At 51.9% G+C, this 21,665-nt stretch overlaps 1 protein-coding gene across 1 annotated transcript; it reads right to left on the reverse strand.

Annotated features, from left to right (window-relative positions):
* Positions 1-912: 912 nt before the first annotated feature.
* FTCD (formimidoyltransferase cyclodeaminase) lies at positions 913-21,246 on the reverse strand. Its single transcript, XM_020973447.2, has 14 exons — positions 21,062-21,246; positions 18,580-18,763; positions 16,545-16,673; positions 15,518-15,606; positions 13,466-13,645; positions 12,184-12,321; positions 11,946-12,077; positions 11,315-11,376; positions 9,880-10,009; positions 8,678-8,839; positions 7,723-7,766; positions 7,235-7,373; positions 4,672-4,767; positions 913-1,798 (listed from the first exon to the last, which is right to left on the reverse strand). Exons 1-14 carry the CDS (start codon positions 21,113-21,115, stop codon positions 1,712-1,714), a joined length of 1,626 nt encoding a protein of 541 aa, XP_020829106.1. The 5' UTR covers positions 21,116-21,246; the 3' UTR covers positions 913-1,711.
* Between the last annotated feature and the right edge of the window lie 419 nt (positions 21,247-21,665).

Genomic DNA, 21,665 nt, shown 5'->3' on the forward strand with positions numbered 1-21,665 from the left:
TTGTCCGGGATGAGACAGACCCACCCTGCCACTCCTTAGGGCGGGCCTCCATCAGAGGTCAGTGCCCTCACCTGGAAAACAGCAATAAGGCCCTGCTGGGATAACTGCATGCTAATAAAATCAGATTGTGGGAAGTGTAACTCACGAAGCCTGAGGTGATTCTTCTGAGCCAACCAGCATGTTGGCACTGCCCACGACTTTGAGAATCCTACCACTTGGTTCAATTCCACGAAAATGGGTTAAATGCCTGCTATGTGGGGAGCTGGGGGCTGGGTGCTGGGGAAGGGTCTGAGTCTTAGATTCTGAGATTCCAAGGATCCAGAGGGGAAGGACCTTGGAGGCCACTGAGTCCGACTGCCATGTTTTACACAAGGGGAAACTGAGGCTCAGGAAGGCGAAGGGACCTGCCCCAGGTCACATTAAGTGGAGAAAGGAGACCAATAAGGTGGAGGAGAAGGGGGAAAGGAGAAGGAAGAGGAGGAGGAAGGAGAAGGAGGAAGTGGGAGAGAAGGAGAGAAGAGGAAGAGGAGGTGGGGAGAGACAGAAAGGAGAAAGAGGAGGGCAGGGGATGATGTGGGGAGGGGAGGAGAAGATAAAGGAAGAAGTGGGTGAGAGGAGGAGGGGAAAGTAGAAATGGAGGAGGAAGATGTAGAAGAAGAGTGAAAGGGAGGAGTCAGAGAAGATGGCACAGAGGAGAGTGAGGGGAGGGGGGAAAGAGGAGAAAGAAGAAAAGGAGGCAGGGAGGGGAAGAAGAGGAGGAGAGAGAAGGGGAGGAGGGGAAGGAGAAGAGAACAGGGAGAAAGGAGAGAAAAAAGTGATCTCGTTTGGGCGTGCGGGACTCTAACAAATTCTTTATGAAGAACAGCATTTCAGGACAGGGCAGTGTCATGCTACATAAACAACCTTTGTCACTTAACAGGTCAATCACAACTTTATTATTAAACCCTGCCCCTCCCCCTGCACTGTTCTTCTGTTCTCATCCCTGGGAAGGAAGCACAAGGCTGAAGGGCTTGTCTTTGAGCAAGGAGACATGGATGGGTGGGTGTGTTGGGGTGCTTGGGTGCTTACGTTTGGGTGCTTGTACTTGGGCCCCAATTTCTCCCTAGCCTCAGAAACACTGTCCCTTGATAATCATTTAAGATCAACTGAGCCCCAATAAGGGCCAAAAACCTAAATTAATCTTTTTCTCTCTGAGTAAACTAAAAACACTCCTTCCTGTGTCAGCAAATTCCAGGACCAGATAGAGCTGATCAGTATTCTTCCTGTTTGTTATCACTGGGCCCAGGATGTCTGGGACCAGATACTCTCTTGAATAATGGGACTTTTCTTATCTTGAGTTTCAATTGAGAACTGACCACTCCTTAACCACTCCCTAATCCCACCCTGAATCCCCTAGTTAACATATTTGGCACATGTTTTATTGTATTTTATCCTATATAAACTTTAACTGTACCTCTCTAAGGTTGCAGGATCCTTTAAGAATCCTTGCCCGCTGAAAAGCGTAACAATAAATCTTTGCCACCTTGAATTAAAGAATGCTTGAGTCTGTGAATTCATTCCAGATGACCCGTCCTGTACTCCAGTCTTTGAGGGGTCACAACCTCTCAACCTCTCAGCCTGCAACAGGTGGATGGATGGATGGGTGGATAGGTGGGTGGATGAAGCAATGGGCCAGGCTGGTGTGCTCTCCCCCCAGATTCTGCCAGGCTCTTCACTCTGTTCGGGCTGCCAGGGACTCCAGCACAGAGGCAGCATTGCTCTGAGCTTCCTCCAGGAGGTGAGAAATTTTTTCATGCATCTGGATAGGATAAATTAAGGAATGTATCATTTTCAGAAACAAGCTAAAAACATTTCCTTTAAAAAGAAATCTAAACAAAAATAAGAAAGAAACCTCAGCACCCACAGAACATAAGGAAAAGAAGAGAGGCATCAGGGCAGGCCATTGGATCCAGCTCCGCCATTTACAGCCTATGTGACCTTGGGCCTAACTTCTCTGGGCCTCAGTTACCTCATCTCTAAAGGAAGGAGGGGCACTTGATGACCTCTAAAGTCCTTCCAACTCTAAACCTCTCATCCTCCAGTTTGGGGGGAAGCATTTGCAGGGGGAGGCTTTGGGTTTGAATCTTGTCTCTTCTGGCTCTTTAGTCTAAGACCAGGAGAAAAGTAGTTTCCTTTCCCTGCACATCAGCTTCCTGAGGGGACTACGAGGTCCCATCCACCCCTAGAGGATCCCACAATCTTAGAGGCCACCTAGTCCACCCCTGGTTTTATAGGTAAGCCTTCTTGGATGGATGGATAGATGGATGGATGGATGGATGGGTTGGTGGGTGGATGGATGGGATTCTTCTTGGAAGGGGCCTCATAGCAGGCATTGAATGCTGGATTTGAAGCCAGAAAGACCAAGGTTTCAATCCCACCACTGAGTGGTTCTGAAACCATGGGAAAACCATTGGACCTTTCTGAGTCTCAAGTTTCTTCATCTGTTAAAACAGTGACAATAATCCATAAGGAACCTGACTCACTGGACGGTTGGAGGCTCAAGGAGGCTTGTGCTTGTAAAGCATTTTGCAAACAAAGGTGTTAGAGAAAAAGTCAGACCTCGTTATTGGGATGGCTTTTTTTTGGTCCCATCCAGAGCTGGGACATTGTCGGCGGCTCCGTCGCAAGTTATGGCGGGCTCCACTGCTCAGCGCGGGCATCGACAGAGCAAACCGCAAGTGAGACCACAAGGGAAAGAGGTCTGTGGCAAGCCAGGAAGAACTTCCCGAAGGCTTACTCAGGCTGGGATTGCCGGCTCCCTCTCTGCTCTTCTCTGCTGGGAGAGGTCAGGGGCTTCCCCTAAGAGGCCTCGCTGACCCCTGTCAGTGGCCAGCCTGCTCCAGAGTTGGGCACAATGGAAGTGCTGAATAGGCACTTTTTGATTGACTATTTGACTATTTGACAATGCTGGCACTCAGGAAATATATTGAATTAATTGAAAATAAATGAGTTTCCGGGACAAAAAATTTGCGGCTGATTGGGATGGGCAGGGAAGACTTTACCAAAGAGGTAGAAATTTAAGCAGGGCCTTGAAAGAGGGTTGCATTTGGAGAAGTAGAGAGAAGGCCCAGGACAGGACCAAAAACAAGCTAAAGAAACGACAGTCGGTGCCTCAGGGAGCTTCCATTCTGATGGGGAAGGCCACACATTAAAGGGGTTAAAAGGCGTGAAGCCACGGGTGGAAGCAGTGGAGGAGCCAAGCGGAGCCCCAGGGGAGCGGAGCTGTCCTGGGCACCCCTCAAACGGAAGCCCTTCTGGGCCAGCTGAGGAAGGGGCTCCTTGGGGGTGAGGGTTGAATCAGGGTCAATAAATGCAAAGTTCATTTGAAGAGGGAAAGAGGCAGAATCGGGATGGCTTCCTGGAAGAGGTTACACTCAAACTGAGCTTTGTATGGGGGGAGGGGAGGGGGAGTGTTGGATTTGGAGTCAGGAAACGAAGTTCAAACCCCACCTCTCCCACCTCTGCTGTTCCCCACCGGTGTGACATTAGACAAATCACACCACCTTTTGGACCTCGGTTTCCCTATCAAGTAAGGGAGCCCCAACATTTCCAAATCAAGTCCCCTCTGACACAGGGGTGAGGGCAGAAGGTCTTCCAGGCACAGGGGCCAGCCTAGGCTAAGGCATCAGGGCAGGAGAAGGAGAGGAGAATTCTGGGAAGATGGCCGGTTTGGTTGGAGCAGAGAGCGCCGGGCTAGCTGGCGCGGGACACAAGCTGGGGAGGCGGGTGGGGACCAGAGGACAGCAGGCACTGCCCTGGGGCAGGGGAGAGCCTCAAGCTCCTGGCTGTCGGGACTCTGGGGCCCAACGGCTCCTTTTGGTGAAACCTTCTGTGCTATGGTGACTACTCGTCTCCAGACTGGGATGTTGAGGCTGATGAGATGAGTCCAGTGAGAGTAGGGAGAAGAGAAAACTGGGGAGCTTGCAGGGAACAGCCCATGAGCGCCGTGTTGGGAGGAGGGATCCCCTCATTCTGCTTGGCCCCAGGGTATGTAGGGGGGCTGCAGCTACCTGACACAGATTCCTATCACAGCAGCACTCCATCCATGGAACGGGCTGCTGCAGGGGAAGGAAGCAGGCTCCCTCTAGCTGGGGGTCTTCCACCAAAGGCCGGCTGACCCCTTGTTACCAACAGCACGATAAGGACTCTTGGCGGGGGTATGGCGGGAGCAGTCATCAATCAGCCAACAAGGGCTCACTCATTAAGTGCTTCCTCCACTCGAGGCAGCGGGGAGTCCCAGACCAAAGCCAAGCATCCTCTCCATGGGAGGGGTGTGTGCGCCCTCTTCCAGCTCAGAGATCCATGGAGTGAGGAGTGAGTCACAGCGTCCCAGGAGTAGCCTGCATTACCCTGAGTGTGCTGGCTGGGGGCTATGAGCCAGGAGAGGGAAAGACGCCCTCAGAGTGGCTTTGGACCCCGGAAATCCTTGGACACAAGGATTGCCCTCAGTTTCCCCATCTGGAGAGTAAGGAGCATCACATTTCTCCTCATGCTTCTGCCCCGCCTCCATTTCCAGATTCCCCTTCTTTGCAGGACTTAGCCTAATCAACTTAGGTGGAGGACCCATGGGGTCTACCACAATAAGACTGTGGCTTCCCTGGGCACCCCACCCCCTTCTTACCCACTTCTTACCTGTCTCCGAAAGCGTTCATCACTTATGTCCCTTAGATTGATGAGAACATTGAAATAGGCCCCAAAGACGCCTGTTTCTAAAGCTTTGGCGGCCACCTGTAATAAGCCCAAAGCAAGCAGTCTGTCACACATCCTCCTCAGACAGGAGCTGGCTCCCCGGCCTTCTCTGTTCAGACCTGACCTCCAGTTCTGACCCTGCTCCTCACAGGCTGGCTGCATGACTGGGCCAATCTCTTCTCTCTGGGCCTCAGTTTCCTCCTCTGTAAATCCAGGGGGTTGGACCAGATGACCTCTGCGCTCCCCTCCAGCAGGGTCCCGGCATTAGGGCACATACCTGCTTCTCCCAAGGATGCTTGTCCCTGAGGTGTGGCTGCACACCTCAGCCCAGCCCCCTGCCTCCACAGGCAGCCCTTTGCTGACTGTCATCCCAGGGAGGCCTCACCTGCCTCTTCACTCACGCCCTAAAGGCTCAGGGACTCAGGGCCCCCTTCTTATCTTTTTTACCCAGATCTCTAAAGACATCAGACCCCAGACCCAGGCCTCAGGACTCCTGACCCCTGGTCCTCAGCCATCTGTGGTCTGGATAAGTGTGAGGCTCTGATCACACTGAATAAAACACACACACACCAGAGCATACAGGAAGTCTGGCTAATACTGACTTCTGCTACCCTGGAAACCTCTCCACTAACTTTTGTGGAAACTTCCTGGATTGAGTTTTGCTTTCTGGTACAATCCCTGAAGGTGTCAGAGGCTGAGTGCTTCCTGTGTGCTCTGTGGCTACCCTTAAGAGGACCTGGCCTCTTGTCCATTCTGAAGTCTTAGGCACCAGGAGAGAGCAGGATTCACAGATTTCCCCACATGGCAGCGGCCCCAGAGAGTCTCCTCTGATGCTTCCTGCTGTGGAGACAGGCCTGGGGTCTCAGGGACATGCCACGGCCAAACTGTCAGCTCTGGCAGATCCTGCCAAGCTAGAAGGCCTTCAAGTAGGTATGGACCAGTGATGGGCCGTGTGTCTGCTATTGAGGCCCAAGCTGAGTTCAGAGGAGCTCAGCACCAGCTGCTTTCAGCATGACTCCTAAAGACTGTCTCCTGAGTGATTGATTGGGGGTGGGGGCAGTGCTTCACTGGATGGAGTGTGCACAGCACTGGGTAATGGAACCTTGAACCACTGAAGCCTAACTGTCCTATGTCCCCTGGTGGAATTTGTCATAATCTGTAGTCTGCACAATAGTCATTCTTCTACTTGATTTCTCCTGTATGGATAATCAGACTGAATTCTTGTTTGATTTTATATTTCATTTAAGGGTCTGCAATATTCTAAGCATTGGTACAATCAGAAGAATGTCATCCACAAACCTCCAGAGCACATGAAAGCATTCTCTGTGTGTGTGTGTGTGTGTGTTGTGTGTGTGTGTCTGTCTGTCTCTGTCTCTGTCTCTCTCCTCTCTGTGTGTGTCTCTGTCTTTCTCTGTGTCTCTGTCTCTCTCTGTGTCTTTCTCTATCTCTCTTTCTCTCTCTGTCTCTCTGTCTCTCTGTCTCTCTGTCTCTCTCTCTCTCTCTCTCTCTCTCTCTCTCTCTCTCTCACACACACACACACACACACACACACACACACACACACACACACACATTTTCTTGAAAGATGCTGTCCAGACTCTTTCTTTGATCCTGGCTTTCAGGCAGTCAAAAAGCTTTCGGTTTTCTCTCTTGGATCTATGCTCCAGGTCAGCTGTTTTCTAATGAGGTGATTTACATTTTTTTCTATTTTTTCACTCTTTTGATTTTGTTTGGTTGACTCTTGGATGTCTCGTAGAGTCATTAGCTTCCGCTTGCCCAATCCTAATTTTTAAGGAATGATTTTCTTCCGGGAGCTTTTGGTCGGCCCAAGCTCTGAGGACCCAGGGTTATCTCCAGGACATGAGGAGGTGTCCAAGGAGGGCTTTTGGTCCAAGATTCAGGTCACATTTTCAGGATGAAAATTCTGGGTTCTGATTTCCATTGGCCGAGCGTGGCCACTGTAGACAGCCATAGCTACAGACTTTAGCAGTGGGCTATGACCTGACGGGAGGAGGCAGGGCCGCCCAACACAGGCCTTATCATCTTCATCTGCACAACAAAGGGGATGCATGATTCCCCAGGTCCTGTCCAACTCTAGATCTATAATACTGTGACCCATAAGGCACCATGCCAAGGGAAGTCATTCTGTTTTCATTCATTCCTTCAACCACAAACCCCTGAAGACACTGACTTCCAATCATCCATACGTGGGTTTGTGGGGAAGCCATTCAAAAAAGGCTGGGAGAACAGGGCTGAAGGACAGGGCCATGGCCCAGGAAGCTGTGCGGGGACCACTAGGCTAGAGCAGGGTCTTGCCCTTCCCCTTGCCCTTCCCCTTGCCCTTCCCCTTGCCCTTACCCTTGCCCTTACCCTTACCCTTACCCTTACCCTTGCCCTTACCTTTACCCTTACCCTTAACCTTGCCCTTACCCTTACCCTTACCCTTGCCCTTCCCCTTGCCACTTCACTGGACGGGAGGAGCAAACACTGCTTCTGGGACCAGTACCTGCAGGTCCGATTTGCATGTGAGATTCCCATAAAGTGCCATCTCCTTCAAAGTTGGCCACAGCGTATTCACTTTCTGTGCCAGGCCAAAGGGGACCCCGATGGCCTTTTTCAGCCCTTCCTGCATGGCAGCCGTGCACCTGGAGAGAAAGAAGAAGCCACCTGGCTCTCAGTCCCTGCCTGAGAGAACATGGGGAGATGTCTGGTCACCCAGAACCTGGTCTCACAAAACTCCACAAACAGAAAACAGATGAAGTAGGGGACTTTGCCTGCTTTAGAAAGGGTTCTTCACCTTTAAAATAAGATGATTTTAAATAACCAGCTCTCCTAGTATATTTGAAATCTGGCTCAGTTTACATAAATTGAATTTATACCCAACTTTGAAGGAACCCCTTTCCTTATTGACAGTGTCACCCTCTAGTGGACCACGATTGCATTGCAGGGAAGTTGAATCCAGCCATCTACCCAGAGCGGAAATGCTACGTATACCTCTCCTTTTCTTCAGGTGTGTTTTTGGGCATCTTCATCGCTTCCTGAAAAGAGACAAACCCAACGAAAGTGGCCGATCAGTTCATCTAATAGCTGGCATCTGGTAACACACCTACTGTGTGCCAAGTCCTCTGCTAAGTGCAGGAACAGAGAGACCAGAGGAGAGACCTGCCCTCTAAGAGTGCGCATGCACTCTATCAGAGGAGAAGGTTCTAGGGGGACAGAGAAGAAGCAATCACACCCGATGTTGTTGCTACCTTTGGAACACCACCGAGGCTCACACAACCAGCCAACTGTCTGTGTGATGGGGCTCAGCCCCTGATGGAGAATTATGCAACAGCCCTGGTCCAAGGGGACTCTTGGAATTGCCACTTCCCTTGGCCTTGGTAATTTAAAGAGGATGGCACCCATTTTACTGATGGGAAAAGTAATGACTCCAGACAGTTCACTGGATTAGGCTTGTGCAAAGACAACTGGACCAGATGGTTAGACTGGGAAAAGAAATCCAGATGCTAGCCCATCTAGTCATTACTGAGCTGCAGCCCCACCCCCAAGCCGCTCAACCAGCAATAGTCAGTAAGGCTTGGATGTTCCAAGGCACATGAAACAGCCTGGAAGAGTACAAAGAATGTGGGGAACTTGGGGAGCCCCCAAAGCAGGGGTCAAGTTCTGGCTTGGTCTGGGTAGCCTCGGGCAGACCACTTCACCACTCTGGGTCTCAGTTCCAGAGTATTAGTTCTGCCCTCAGAGCCTCACCTCTGAGTGGCTACTACCTGCATGAGCTAGGGAAAGTCATCTTGCCTGTCTAGGTCAGTAAAAGGAGAGCGCCACCACCCCTTCCAGCTCTTCCCCTGCACCTTCCAGCCCTATGCCCTTTCCGGTTGTCCCCGAGGACCTCTGGGTTCCCATCTTCGAGTCCAGTGCCTGTCACCTTCCCAGGAGGCCTGTCACTTGCCATGTAGCCACTGAAGGCGTCCGCATCCGTGTCCACCATCACTAGCAGCTCTTTCATTGCTTGATGCAAAGGGGGAATGAGCCTCCTCATGACAGGGTCCAGATGCTCAAACTGCCGCTTTCCATAGGTCATCAGCCCTACCATAGAGCCCAGAGCTGCCCCCTAGAAAGAGATGGGGCCTTTACCCAGCGGCTTCTTTTTTCTTTCTTTCTTTTTATCAGTTAGTGGGTCACCCTGGCACCCTTTTGGGCTTAAAGAGTGGAGGTGGGGAAGGGCAAATAGTGGTTGGAGGCTGGGGTCAGTGCACTCTGATAGGGTCTCTCGGTCCTAAAGAAAGCACCCACCATAGGTTTGAGAGGATCACAGAAAAGAAGCCAAGGCCAAGGCGCAACCTACAAAGCCTCATGGAAAGGAGATTCATTTGGGGTCTTACTAGGAGGGCTTCCTCTGGCTGCTCTGCTTCAAGCTAATTGACTGCTAGAAAATCAGTCAATTTGTTCAAAGAAATACCCCCCAATTTTTTTTTATCTTATCAGTCAAAGGAACTCCCAGGTGAGGAAATTCCTCTACCAGTATAGATCAGCACCCCCGTTATTATTTAGAGTCTTAGTCCTAGAGCCTGAGAAGAGGTTTGCCCAGAAGCAGAGGCAGAAGAAGGACTCGAACCCAGGTCTTTCTTGCTCTGAGGCCTGCTCACTATCTACCATGCCCTGTCTCCCTGGAAGGCCACCCATCCTGGGATGAGCTTTCTCTCTCAGGCAGTTTCCTACACCAATGTAATCTTAGGGTTGGTCCCCAAACTTTGCTTTTGTATTGTATTTACTTGAAGAAAATGGCTGATTTTCCAACAGTCCACTAGCCCCAAGACAAATGTCACTCAAAGATTAGCCAGAGGGAGACGACCCAATTGTGGGTCACAAGGGCATGGATTAGCCTCCCTAGGATCAGGCAAGGCCTTGCGGAAGAGGAGACTGTACACCCCATGAAGGCAGGGACCCGATCTCATCCAAACTTCTTAATTTTCTCAGTGAACGACTCCAAGGTTCTGCACACAGCAGGTGCTTAATCAGTATCTACTGAATTGGATTGAACCAGAAGGTTAATGCAACTGCTATTACCACGCCAGGAAGCTATCGGTGTGTGAGAGGCAGAAAGCAGCCCCAGCACACACCCATTCGCCACGGGCAATGGGAAGTCTTTACCATGGCGGCCACTGCTGCGGCCACGGAGCCACCCCCAGGAGTGGCAGCGCGGGCCCCCACATCACAGACAAAAGCAGAAAGTGACTTTGAGACCAAGCTCCTGCTCATCGCGCCATCCTGAACCATGTACCTATGGCCAAGAAGTGAGAAAGAAGGTGAGGGCACAGGGTCTTCTTAGGAGTATTGTATCCCCAGAGTTGGGCACCGTGCCTGGCACACAGCAGGTGCTTAATCAGTGCTCATTGATTGCTTGGCGGCCATGAAAGCAGACTTAGAGAAGTAAAGGCCGTTGGGGGCTCCTTGTGGGATCTGCCCCCTTTTCCTCCTCCTCTCCCTCCCCCTTTTCACGAGTGAAAACCCTGTTCAAACACCAAGGGTGGCCTGGGCTCCCAGAACATCTAGCCTGGGAGGAACCTCACAGAGTTGCAGGTGACTGGGCCAGGGTCACACAGCCAGATGGCTGAAGATCTGAGACTGGACCTCCACATTTGGGTGCCCGAGGCCCTCACAGGGACTCACTGGAAGGGAAAGACCACGCAGAAGGACAAGGAGGGAGGGTTCCTCCCACTCATATCCTGCTTCGGGTCAACAATGCTCCTTATCCTGTCTCCTCCTTCAAGCCTCAGAACAACCTGTGAGGTGAGTACTATCTCCTACCTATCCTCATCCCCATTTTACAGATGAGAACACTGATGGTCAGATTAAGTCAAGTGGCTTCCCCAAAGCCCTGCAGCAAAGTGTCAGAGGTGAGGTAGGAACCCAGGTCTTCCTGACTCTAAATAGCACTGCACTCTCTGCCCGTGCCAGGCCAGCTCCATGGAAGTGGGCAGGGCAGCACCACCCACTGCCCTTTGATCGCTGGAGGTGATGGCATCTTTGCTGGCATGAGCCATCCGTCCATCACTTCCCTGCCTCAGGTGGAAAGCTTTGGTGGATGACCTTTGGGGGCTCTCCCCTGTGCCCAGCTCTCACCTCAGACACAGACCCCAAAGCCACAGCCTTGGAGAGGACCACGATGTTGCTGCCAGGGGCATTCCCAATGAGCACAGGGACGGCTAGGGTCTACCTAATGTGGGCAATGGCTTCTGGGAGGCTGGGCCCTCTTCTCAGGGATGAGGAGGGGCTCCTTCAGAGCACAGGTCCTGGGGAAGCCCACCTCTACTGCCCAGGTCACTTTCCTGGGTCTCAGTTTCCTTCTCTGTAAAATGAGGGCTGGGGGGCCCGCTCGTCAGCCCTCCATCTATGAGTCATGGTCCCATTTCACCGGCTGGTCCACCCAGAGAGACGCCGTGAGAGGGGAGGCCAAGGTGGCCGTCTCTGTCTCTGGGTGGCTCATCCCAGAGCCCACCAGCCATGTCACAGGACGTGCAGGCCAAGGGGGTTCAGGACCCTTCCCTCCAAGCTCTAGCACAAGGGGAGGGGGAGTTCTCCCTACTCAATAATGCGCTCCTTTGGATGAAAGGGAGACAAGGAGTCCAGGCCCAGCCGGTTCACCACCTGAAATGACAAGAGACCACATGGCAAGAGCAAGACGAGAAGCCTCCTGACTGACCAGCAGCTCCTTCTGACCGCTGGAAAGGCCTGAGATGGCTCTGACCCCGGAGAACACTGACCCACGGCTCCTCTGTCACCCGGAGGCTCCCCAGCCAGGAGCTACTTAGGAGGGGGAATGGAGGAGGGGGACAAGGTGGGCGGTAAAGGCTTCACAACCAGGAGCGGTGGGAAGAAGGGGAAAGGAGCACATTTAGGTTCGATGTAACCATGGGAGCTGCCATGGAAGGGGCCACTTCTGCAGGGGACGGGCTCTCCCTCACCAGAGGGCTCAGGAGAGCTTCAAGCAGCCTGAGGGTTGACCTAGGTGTGCTCGAGGGACACGTCCATCCCCACGATTCTGTAGTCTGGGACTAGAGCGAGGAATCCTGGGTTCTAGCCCAGCGGCCATCCCCGCCCTCATCTCCCTCTGCCTCCACTTCCTCTTTATGGTAAAAGGAGGGTTGGGGGGGGCAGAGCCCCTTCCCTCCCAGGACCCCGGGGCTGGCCCTTAGCCAAGTCAGGGAGGGGCTTACCAGTCGAATTCTGTGCTCCTCCTCCAGGATGAAAAGGTTTTCCTTCTGGCAATAAAACTCTGCTGCATTCAGAAGGGCCTTCAGAGGGACCAGGCCCACCAGCTGAGAGCCCACAACTGGCAGATTCAGCTCCTGCAGACACATCAGTGAAGCACTGGCTGCCTCAGAGGGCCTGCACTGGCACTGAGTGGGGATTCTCTGCAGCAGGCGGGCGGGCTGTGCCAGGCCCGGGGCTCACCTGGGCATCTCTGCAGGTCTCCTCATACACCGTGTGGAGGGCAGTGATTTCAAAATCCAGAAGGTTGGTGGACACCTGTGCAATGTTCTTCTCATTCAGGTACCAGCCTATACCCTGAACTTTCCTCAGTCGCCCAGGCTACAAAAGGAAACCTGTTTCACAAACTCTGGGCGTGCCCTCTCCTTCCCTTTTCCTTGCTCTCAAGGGGGTCTGGCTGTCATCAAATCCACTTTCTTTCTCAGTGACAAGAACACAGGGTCTGCTTCCTTCTCCCTTTTGGAGTGACCAATCAGATCAGATGGCTTGGCCCTGACCTATTGCTATGAAAGCAGCTGATGCACCTTGGCATGGTCAGGACCAGCGCGGAATGTGCAGAGCAAAGAGCAGACCAGAGGAGGAGAATGTCAGTGTGCAGAACAGAATTAAAAGGTGCATAAGATTCCTGTGGGCAAAAAACTGGAGAAAGGCTTCGTTATTTATTAAACATTGTTGAGCAAACTGGACCAAATATGGAGGAAAATAAAATGTAGATTTTGGCATCGGGCCAGAGACTGTCCCAAATCCCGGGTCTCAACAGATTTAAATATTAAAAAGGGAATAATAAAGAAGTTGAGGAAGATGACAGGGTAGCCAGAGCCCACGTCCCGGCACTGCCCTGACCTTAGGGGCTAAAGGAATGTGGATCACAGCCACCTCAGAAAGGTCGGGTGGGGCAAAAATGAAGCAGAACAGCTCATTCCTCCCCTCCTCTGTGTCCCTCGGTCCTCTGACTTTATAAATCTATTAAGTCTGCTCAAGTCCTCCATATTAGTCATAGAGCCAAAGAGCTGGAAAGGGCCCCAAAGGTCACCTAGTCCAGCCCCCTCTCATCTTAATTTTTACAAAACTGAGGCCTCTCCAAGGTCCCAGAGCTAGCTGCCAAAAGAGCCTAGACTAGGTGGGGTCTTCCTCCTCTCCAGCCAGGATTCTCTCTGCTGTAGACCGAATGCCATTATGGCAGGCTCTTGCTCAGGGGTGGGGAACCTGCAGCCTCAAGGCCACATGTGGTCTTCTAGGTCCTCAGGTGTGGCCTTTTGACTAAGTCCAAGTTTTACCAAACAAATCCCTTTATTAAGGGGATTTGTTCTGTGAAGTTTGGATTCAGTCAAAGGGCCATACCCAAGGACCTAGAGGGCCACGTGTGGCCTTGAGACCACAGGCTCTTCACTCCTGCATCTTTCTGCTCTTCAGGCAGGATTCTGTTGGGGAGAAGCTCCACTGAGGTCTCCCGGGATGTCCTCACCTGGTCCTTCCCCCGTCCCTGCTCCCGGATGTTCAGGGCAATCCGATGGGCCTGCTCTTTGGTACAAATAAGGTTGATGTTGAACGCGATGAGGAACTTCCGGGCTCCTGTGACTGTGGCCCCCCATGTGGGCACAAAGGTGCTGGGACCAAAATCGGGGGCCCACTCAGCCTTCTTGAGCTGTGGGGACAAAATGCATTGGGGCTGAGGAGCCCAGGGTCAGTAGGAGGCCTGCCTTTGGGGAGTGGCTGTGTACCTGTTTGTCCACTGGGGATAAAATCTTAGGAAACGCTTCTGTAAACCAGAAGATGGGTAAATACCCTTGCTCATCCCACCTGTTCCCCTCCTAAACATACCTTTCATGACCTGAGCATTCTTCCAGGCACATGGGAAAAGAACTGGTCTTTCCAATGATAGGACTTAGGAGACCAAGTAGGAAATTTACTCAGGGAAATAGAGCTGGAGTTAGAGCTCATCTAGTCCAAATCCCTCATTTTACATATGAGGAAAAAGGCTCAGAGAGAACTTGCCCAAGGTCACTCAGGCAATGAGTAGCATAGGTGAGATTCCAGTTTAGTTCCCCTGGTTCCAACTTCAGGGCTTTGGCTTAGCTCTTATTAGGGGTCCATGACTCTAATAGCCAGTGAGCATGGTGGACTAGGTGGTCTTTGAGGTTCCTTCACAACCCTCAGATGATGTAATTCTGTGATTGTCACCCACCTGTGACTCTCTCTCCCTGACTCCTCTTTCTCTGTCTCAGAACTCATTATATTCCTCCCTAAACTTTCCTCACCTCTTAGCTTCCCTATTAGTGTAGAGGGCACACCCATCCTCCCAGTCCTGAAGGCTCCCAACCTAGGAGTCATCCTGGCCCCCTCACTCTCTCTCACCCCCCATATCCAATATGGTGCCAAGGCCTGTCAATTTCACCTCTGAAAGACCTCTTGTTGATTTCACCTTTGCACATCTTTGATTTCACCTCAGAAGCATCTCTTGTGGATGTCACCTTTGTGGCATCTCTATATATTTCACTTTTGCAACATCTCTGGTCGATTTCACTTTTGCACATCTTTGATTTCACCTCAGAAGCATCTCTTGTGGATGTCACCTTTGTGGCATCTCTATAGATTTCACTTTTGCAACATCTCTGGTCGATTTCACTTTTGCACATCTTTGATTTCACCTCAGAAGCATCTCTCCAATGCTCTCCCTTCTCTCTCCTCTGGCACTGTCTGCATCCTGGTCCCGACTCTCAGCACCTGAGCACCCTCAGCACCTGGACTATTATAATAACTGCTGGGGCATCTGCCTGCCTCATCTCCCTCCACTCCAAAACCTCCTCCCCTCAGCTCTCAGAGTGATCTCTTTAAAGCACTTCATCCCACCCCCATACATACAACACACACATGCGTGCACACCTCAATAAACTTCTGTGGTTCCCAATTACCACCAGGAGCCCATATAAAATCCTCTAGCTTTTGAAGCCTTCCACAACCTGGCCCCCACCCATGTTTCCAGTTTTCTTACCCCCTCCTCCCCCACCCCCACCATACTCTGTGATCTAAGAACACTGGGCTCCTGGCTGTCCCTCACATGTGACATTCAGGTCTCCGACTCCCTGCCTTCACACCAGCTGTCTCCCATGTCTGGAGTGCTCTCCCTCTCCACCTTGCCAAGTCAGCACCTGGCCTCCTGCAAGACTTGGTTCAAATCCTACCTTCTGCAAGAGTCATGTCCCACCCCCACCCCTTCGGTAGCACTAGTGCCTTCCCTTCCCCCCGGTGAAGGTCCCAGTTGATCTCTGTGCATCTTGTTGTTCATAGTTGTTTGTTTGTTGTCTGAGTTAGACTAGAAGCTCCTTGAGGGCAGGCACTGGCCTTTGCCTTCTTTGTATCCCCAGGGTTTGGCCTAGTGCCCGGCACAGAGTAGACACTTAACAAATGCTTGATGACTGACTGACTGTCTCTGGGTCTTAGCTCCATGGCCCCCTCCCCCTGCCATCCACACACAGCGGTGCACACGGCCCAGGGCTCAGGGTTCAAGGGGACTCACTTTTTCGGACAGGGCTTCATATTCTCCTGCTCGGATTGCGGGCAATGTTCTCCTCTGTTCCTGCTGAGCCGCTTCTCCGTACAAATAAACTGTGGAGACAGGACCACAGGAGAGTGGTCAGACTAGCAGGACACCACCAGAGGGCCACCCAGGACGGCCTAATGGGATGCCATAAGAGGACCATGTGACAGTGGTCAGACTAACGGACACCAATAGAGGTTCACATGGAACAGCCTGATAGGCCACCACTGGACTTCGTGATTCCTTCTCTCTGGTAAGAAGCAGGGACTCATTTCAATTCATTTTGCTACCTGCTAAAAACTACAGGAGATTAGAGACAGAAGAGATCAGAGAGGTCAACTTGTCCATTTTAAGATAGGGACACTGAGGCCCAGAGAGGCGAGACTTGGCTAAGAGGAGGGGGGGATGTGGCCCTGGGTCCCACAGCCTTATCAATAACATCAGGACCAGAACCAAGGGCCCCAGGAGCCCAGGACAGGACTTTTTCCATGACCCCACACAAGCCTAAGGGGAAGAAAAAAGAAAGACTGCAATTGGTACCAAGCAACTGGTACCCTTGTTAAAGGGAGTTCGGTTCATCCGCCCGTGTGTAGAAAATGAAAATGGTGAGGTTCAACGCCCTGTGATGGTCTTCCCTCAGCCAGGTGATCCGAGCCAAAGCTAGGTGAAGAAAGGAGACGGGACAATCTTCACAGCTCGTTGCCAAATATAAATAAAAACCACATGCAAAGCACCGGGTTCCTCGTAATGGCCACATTTGGTCCAGGAGACCTGAGGATAAAACCAACTGTCCTCTTCCCACAAGAGAGAGCCAGCTGGGGAGGTGGAAAGAGGCCAGCTCGGCCACTGTTTGTTCTGAGGGAGGGAGTGGGGGTGGGGATGAAGGGGAAGTGACTCCCAGGGTCCAAACAAAAGGCAAATTTTGCATTTTAATTTTTAAACACTCCCCAACCACTAGGTAACTAGTCAGGATGGGGAGCAGACCTCCCCTCTTGCCCCGACTCACCTGGCACCCTGAGCTCCTGGGACAGCCGCTGGCCAAAGGTGTGGGCACACAGAACACACTCATCCATTGTCACATTCTTCACTGGGATGAAGGGGCAGACATCGAGGGCACCCATTCGGGGATGTTCACCTACACGAGGAGCCGGGATGAGGATGAAAAGGTGATGGTGGGGGCCACAGGCAGAAAGGAAAGGGGGAGACATCTAGGACCACAGAAGTGCAGAGCTGGAGGGGGTCTGTCTCAGCACCTCCTGGTGCAGAGAAGAAAAACCAAACTGAGATTGGATCCAGGCTGTCAGACCCCAAGACCCATACCCTTCCCACTCAGGAGATCTGGGTTTGAATCTTAGCTTTAGCAGTTTTCAGTGTGACCTCCTTCTCTGGGCCTCAGTTTCCTTATTTATCAAATGGACAAGAAGTCCTCTAGGGTCTCTGCCAGCTCTAAATCTGAGCTTCTGAGCATCAGTTGATCATCTGTAAAATGGGGTGATAATCCTTGAACTACTCATCTCGCAAAGTTCTTGTGAGGGGAGGGCTTTACAAACCTCATTCTATTTTTATCAGGGCTCAGATGGAGGCCAGTCTCAATACAAGGAGCTGTGTGTACCTTCTCATTCAATGGTCTACGAACTATCACACAGCTGAACAAATGTGATCAATCCACAAGTGTTTATTAATCCCCTGCTCTGTTCCAGGCACCACATTCAACACTGGGAATGCAGAGAAAATGCCCCTGCCCTCCAGAAACTTGTGTCTCAATGGAAAGGAGGCAGCGTGGACATTCATAGGCATGGAGGGGATGCACACAGAGTGGAGGGAAAGGAGCCTGGCCCCTCGCTCATCTTGGGGATCACCGCTATGGCCAGGCAATTGTGGCCTGTGATAATGGTGGGCTTCCAGGCCATCTCAGGGTCTGTATTGCAGGGATGCATTGCCCCTCAGGCCACAGGAAATGGTGAGCTTTGGAGCTGGAATTCTTAGGGAATTTTTTGATGTTTCCCATTCTATTCTGCTCCATTCCCAGCTTCCCTTAAGACCCAGAGGGCATCAGAAAGACAACAAGCAGGGACTTTGGAACCTTTTTATCTGTTGAGTCACTCTTTCTCCCCTCCATCTGCTGCCTGTGGCCTTCTGCTCAGGCAGCCAATTAAGCAAACCTTGTTTGCTCAGCCTGGCAGTGAAAGCTGGCAAAGGGGAGCTGGTGGCCACTGGTGTTCTAGTCCCCACCTTCACCACACCTCTAGCCTCCACAGCCGCCACAAAAGGTGCTCAAGGTCAGTAGCAAAGCGGGCGCCATGCTCACAAAATCCAGAAACACACCAATGTAAGCCTGGCCACACAGATGCCCACATTCCACAGGTAGGCTCTTCTCACAGACCACACCCAAGGATCACAGCCCTAGAGCTGGGAGACCTTGTCTTCTCTGGGCTTCACCCTCCTTATTTCTGAGATGCAGAATGGACTGTCCAGCTCTCAGCTCCAGAGCAGGAAGGGACCTCAAAGGTGAACCGACCCAAGCTCCTCACTGGACCAAGGAGGAAGCCAAGGCCCCCAGAGCGGGGAACATGTCCTGCCCGAGGCATGGCAGAGGCAGAGGCCTGGTCCTCAGTCTTCAAAGTCAGTGTTCTTTCCATGAGCTAAATCTAAGCTTTGTCTAAGAAGGATCATCTGAAATAATTGGAGGAGGCAGAAGGAGACAAAAAACTTGATCCCTCCCCTTTTGGGGGTCAGGCTCCCCCAGATCTAAGCCAGGTCTGTTGGATGACAGAGCCAGGGCCCCTCCTGGGAGAAGCCACTGGGCCCTAGGCCATTGTCTTATATAAATACTATCTCATTTGAGGCCCAAGACAGCCCTGGGAGGTGAGTACAAAGAAAAGCAGGAGACGCTGAGACCTACAAATGCTGCTGGTGGGATTCAAACCTAGATCTTCCTGCCTCCAGGCCTAGCTCTAACAAGTGCACCACATGCTCAGGGCCAAGCTGCAGGGCTGACTCCCAGAGTGCCCAGGGTGTCCGCCTGTCCACGCTCCTTTCACCTTTGTGTTTGGTCATGTCGATGAGCTGGAAAGCTACCCGAGCAGCCTGCAAGGCCCCCTCCACGACATCTTCAGGGGTGCCCACAAAGGTGTACACTGTCCGGTTGGTGGAAGGGCCTGCATCTACGTCCAGTAAGGCACAGCCTGCAGTCTGGGAGATGGCCTGGGCAACAGCATCAATGACCTGCAAAGAGACCAGAGGCCCAGGAAAGTCACTCGAGCCTCCTGGGCCTCAACCTCCCCAGATGATCCTATAGTGTTTGCCAAGCATGTGGCTTCAGCAGGGCCCCCAAATAGCTACCCCGTGCAGGAGGCACTGCACAGATTGTGGTGCCCAGTTCACAAATGAGGGAAATCCAGGTGAGAGGCGTGAGGGGCCTCGCCATTGGCCCCTCGCTGACGTCTGAGGAGCTGACATCTCTCCTGATTCTGTTTCCCACTGGGCCATGCTGACTCTTGTAAGAAGACCGAGGCAGCTAGATGACCAGTGAATAGAGCTCTGGCCTCGGAGTCAGGAGGACCTGAGTTCAAATCCAGCCTCAGACACTTGACACTTACTAGCTGTATGACCTCAGGCAAGTCACTTAATCCCAACTGCCTCACAAAAAAAAAAAAAGCTTGGTCTTCATTGCAACATTGAAGAGTAGAATGAAGGGGTTGAGAGGTCCTTACACCTTTCTATCTATGACCCTTTGACCATAGAGATTAGTAACTCACCCCACATTTAGTAGATAAGCAAGCTGAGGTCCAGAGAGGACCAGGGTCACATAGTGAGCTGGTGAAGGCTTAACTGGTCTTCATTCCAGGCCAGGGCTCTTTCTTCTCAATACCAGCATGCTTCTGCAGCTCATGGGGGAAAGGGCCCCACTACAGTGCAAATATCTATCCCAGAGGCTGCTAGGCTTGACCAGTTAAAACAATATCATGTCTGAGAGAGATTTCCCTACCACAGAGCAGGTGTGGGTGCCATTTCTAGGAGTCTGAAGCCAGAGACACGTTAACTGGCCTCATGGGTCCAGATCCCCTGCCAACAGCCAGAGACTCTACCTTCCAATACTGATGTGAGGGAAGATGATGGCATGCCCCTCTGGCCACCAAACCACCCCAGAGGTTTCCCTGGTTCTCACAATTGAGGAAAAACAAAACCAACCACCATTTTACAATTTTCTATCGGGTGGTCACGGTTTTGCTGTTTTGATCAATAAAGAGATTTTTTAAATCAAATTCATGCTCATTTCTGAGAAAACAACATAAGCCCTGGGTGACTGTGCACATTTCTATTTAGGGCCAGAATCAATGGAGACTCCTGAAGGAACTTCAAACGGTGTGGATTTCTCACACCAAGACACACTTCCCTGGGCATGAGACCCTTGAAGCTGCATAGTTGACGGACAGCCACGTTTTGTGGCAGCCCCTTTGACACATGGGCCGTGGAGCCCAGAGAGGCCTCCAAGATGGCCAAGTCTGACTCCCTCCTCTTTCAAAAGAGGGAAGCTGAAGTCTTTAGAGGGGCAGGGGCTTTTCCCAGGTCGCACAGAAACAGAAATGATCCCAATGCTACTGACTCTGGACCCGAGGTCTCTTGTACTGCCCAGCACTGCCCTGTCTGCCCAACAGATCAGCGGGAGCAGAGCTTCATCTGGAGCTGCCTCCCACCAGCTTGGGTTGGAGCCAGCTCTCATGAGTGGAAGTCTCTGAACCATCAGTGACAGATCTCATTCCCCTTTGGACAAAAGCCAAGCTTTCAGAGGGTCATGGGATCGTCGACCACGCACTGCAAGGGAAGGCACATGCCATTCAGTGAAAATCCGTTCATTTTACAAAGGAGGAAACTAAGGTCAGAGAGGGAAAGGACGTGCCCCTGAGCACAAGATCACAGGATCATTTATTTGAAACTGGAAGGGAAAGAATGCCCTCACTTAACAGAAGAAGAAAGTGAGAGACAGGGGCAGCTAGGTGGCGCAGTGGATAGAGCATGCCTAGAGTCAGAAGGACCTGAGTTCAAATGTGACCTCAGACACATGATACTAGCTGTGTGACCCTGGGCAAGTCATGAAAGAAAGAAAGAAAGAAAGAAAGAAAAAGAAAGAAAGAAAGAAAGAAAGAAAGAAAGAAAGAAAGAGAAAAAGGAAGGAAGGAAGGAAGGAAGGAAGAAGGAAGGAAGGAAGGAAGGAAGGAAGGAAGGAAGGAAGGAAGGAAGGAAGGAAGAGAAAACGAGGGACACAGATAGATAGTAGAGGTTTGCCCATGTCCCAGGGGGCTGTGTTAGAGTCCTCCCTCTGATCTCTCAACAGTGATCCCACCCAAAGCCCCAGTCAATCATTGAACTGTCAGCAGATCAAGGAAGGGCGTTCGCTGGAGTCCAGTGACCCCCATGGCCGGGCAGAAGACCTGGGGAAATGACTTTTCAGCTTTCACTGGGCCACCTCTCTCCTCCACAGAGTCCTCCTGAGGGCTCTAAGGAGAAACCTCAGTCCCCTACCTCTTGGTTGTTGCCCTCAGAGAAGTTGGGGACGCACTCCACCAGCTGAGACATCCTGGAAGCCCCTCGTGGGCCCTACAATGAACAGAGAGCTGTTTTCTTAGCTCTCCAGCCAACCAGTGGCTCTCCCGAGGGTGGCCAGGGTCCTTATACCCAGGACCCACTAAACTCTACCTGTCCCTGTGGCTTCTTATTAACTACCTGAAATCACAGGGCGTCAGAGAGCCTGGACTCTCCTTGTTCAAACAAGCAAAAGACATGGGGGGAAGGGAAGAGTAGAGAGGCTGTAGGACAGACCCAGCTTCCTCCTATCTGACTCATGTGGGCCTGACCATCTGTGCTGTGGGTGGACAGACACAGACATACCCGAAGGAGCCCAGACCTGGCTTCAGGAAAACAGGAGGAACCAGTCTGAGCCACTGAGTTACCCAGGGACCAGAGCCAGATCCCACAGAGGGATCTGGTTTGGTGGGCTGGACAAGGCAGCCAGGTGTGCCTGGGCACGCTCCAACCACGAGGGAAAGAGCAAGAGGTCAAACATCTGGGGGGTTCAGGTTTGCTGACACTTTGATTATTCACAAGAGCCGGATATAAGGATGCCAGA

This window comes from Phascolarctos cinereus, unplaced genomic scaffold, assembly GCF_003287225.1.
Source record: "Phascolarctos cinereus isolate Bilbo 61053 unplaced genomic scaffold, phaCin_HiC Scaffold_5;HRSCAF=322, whole genome shotgun sequence".
Lineage (NCBI taxonomy): Eukaryota > Metazoa > Chordata > Mammalia > Diprotodontia > Phascolarctidae > Phascolarctos > Phascolarctos cinereus.

Coding starts and splice junctions, on each gene's coding strand:
- FTCD (XM_020973447.2), bottom strand. CDS start 21,115: ATGTCTCAGCTGGTGGAGTGCGTCCCCAACTTCTCTGAGGGCAACAAC. Junction 18,764..21,061: donor CTGAGGGCAACAACCAAGAG/GTAGGGGACTGA, acceptor GTCTCTTTGCAG/GTCATTGATGCTGTTGCCCA. Junction 13,646..15,517: donor ATGAAGCCCTGTCCGAAAAA/GTGAGTCCCCTT, acceptor TTGTCCCCACAG/CTCAAGAAGGCTGAGTGGGC.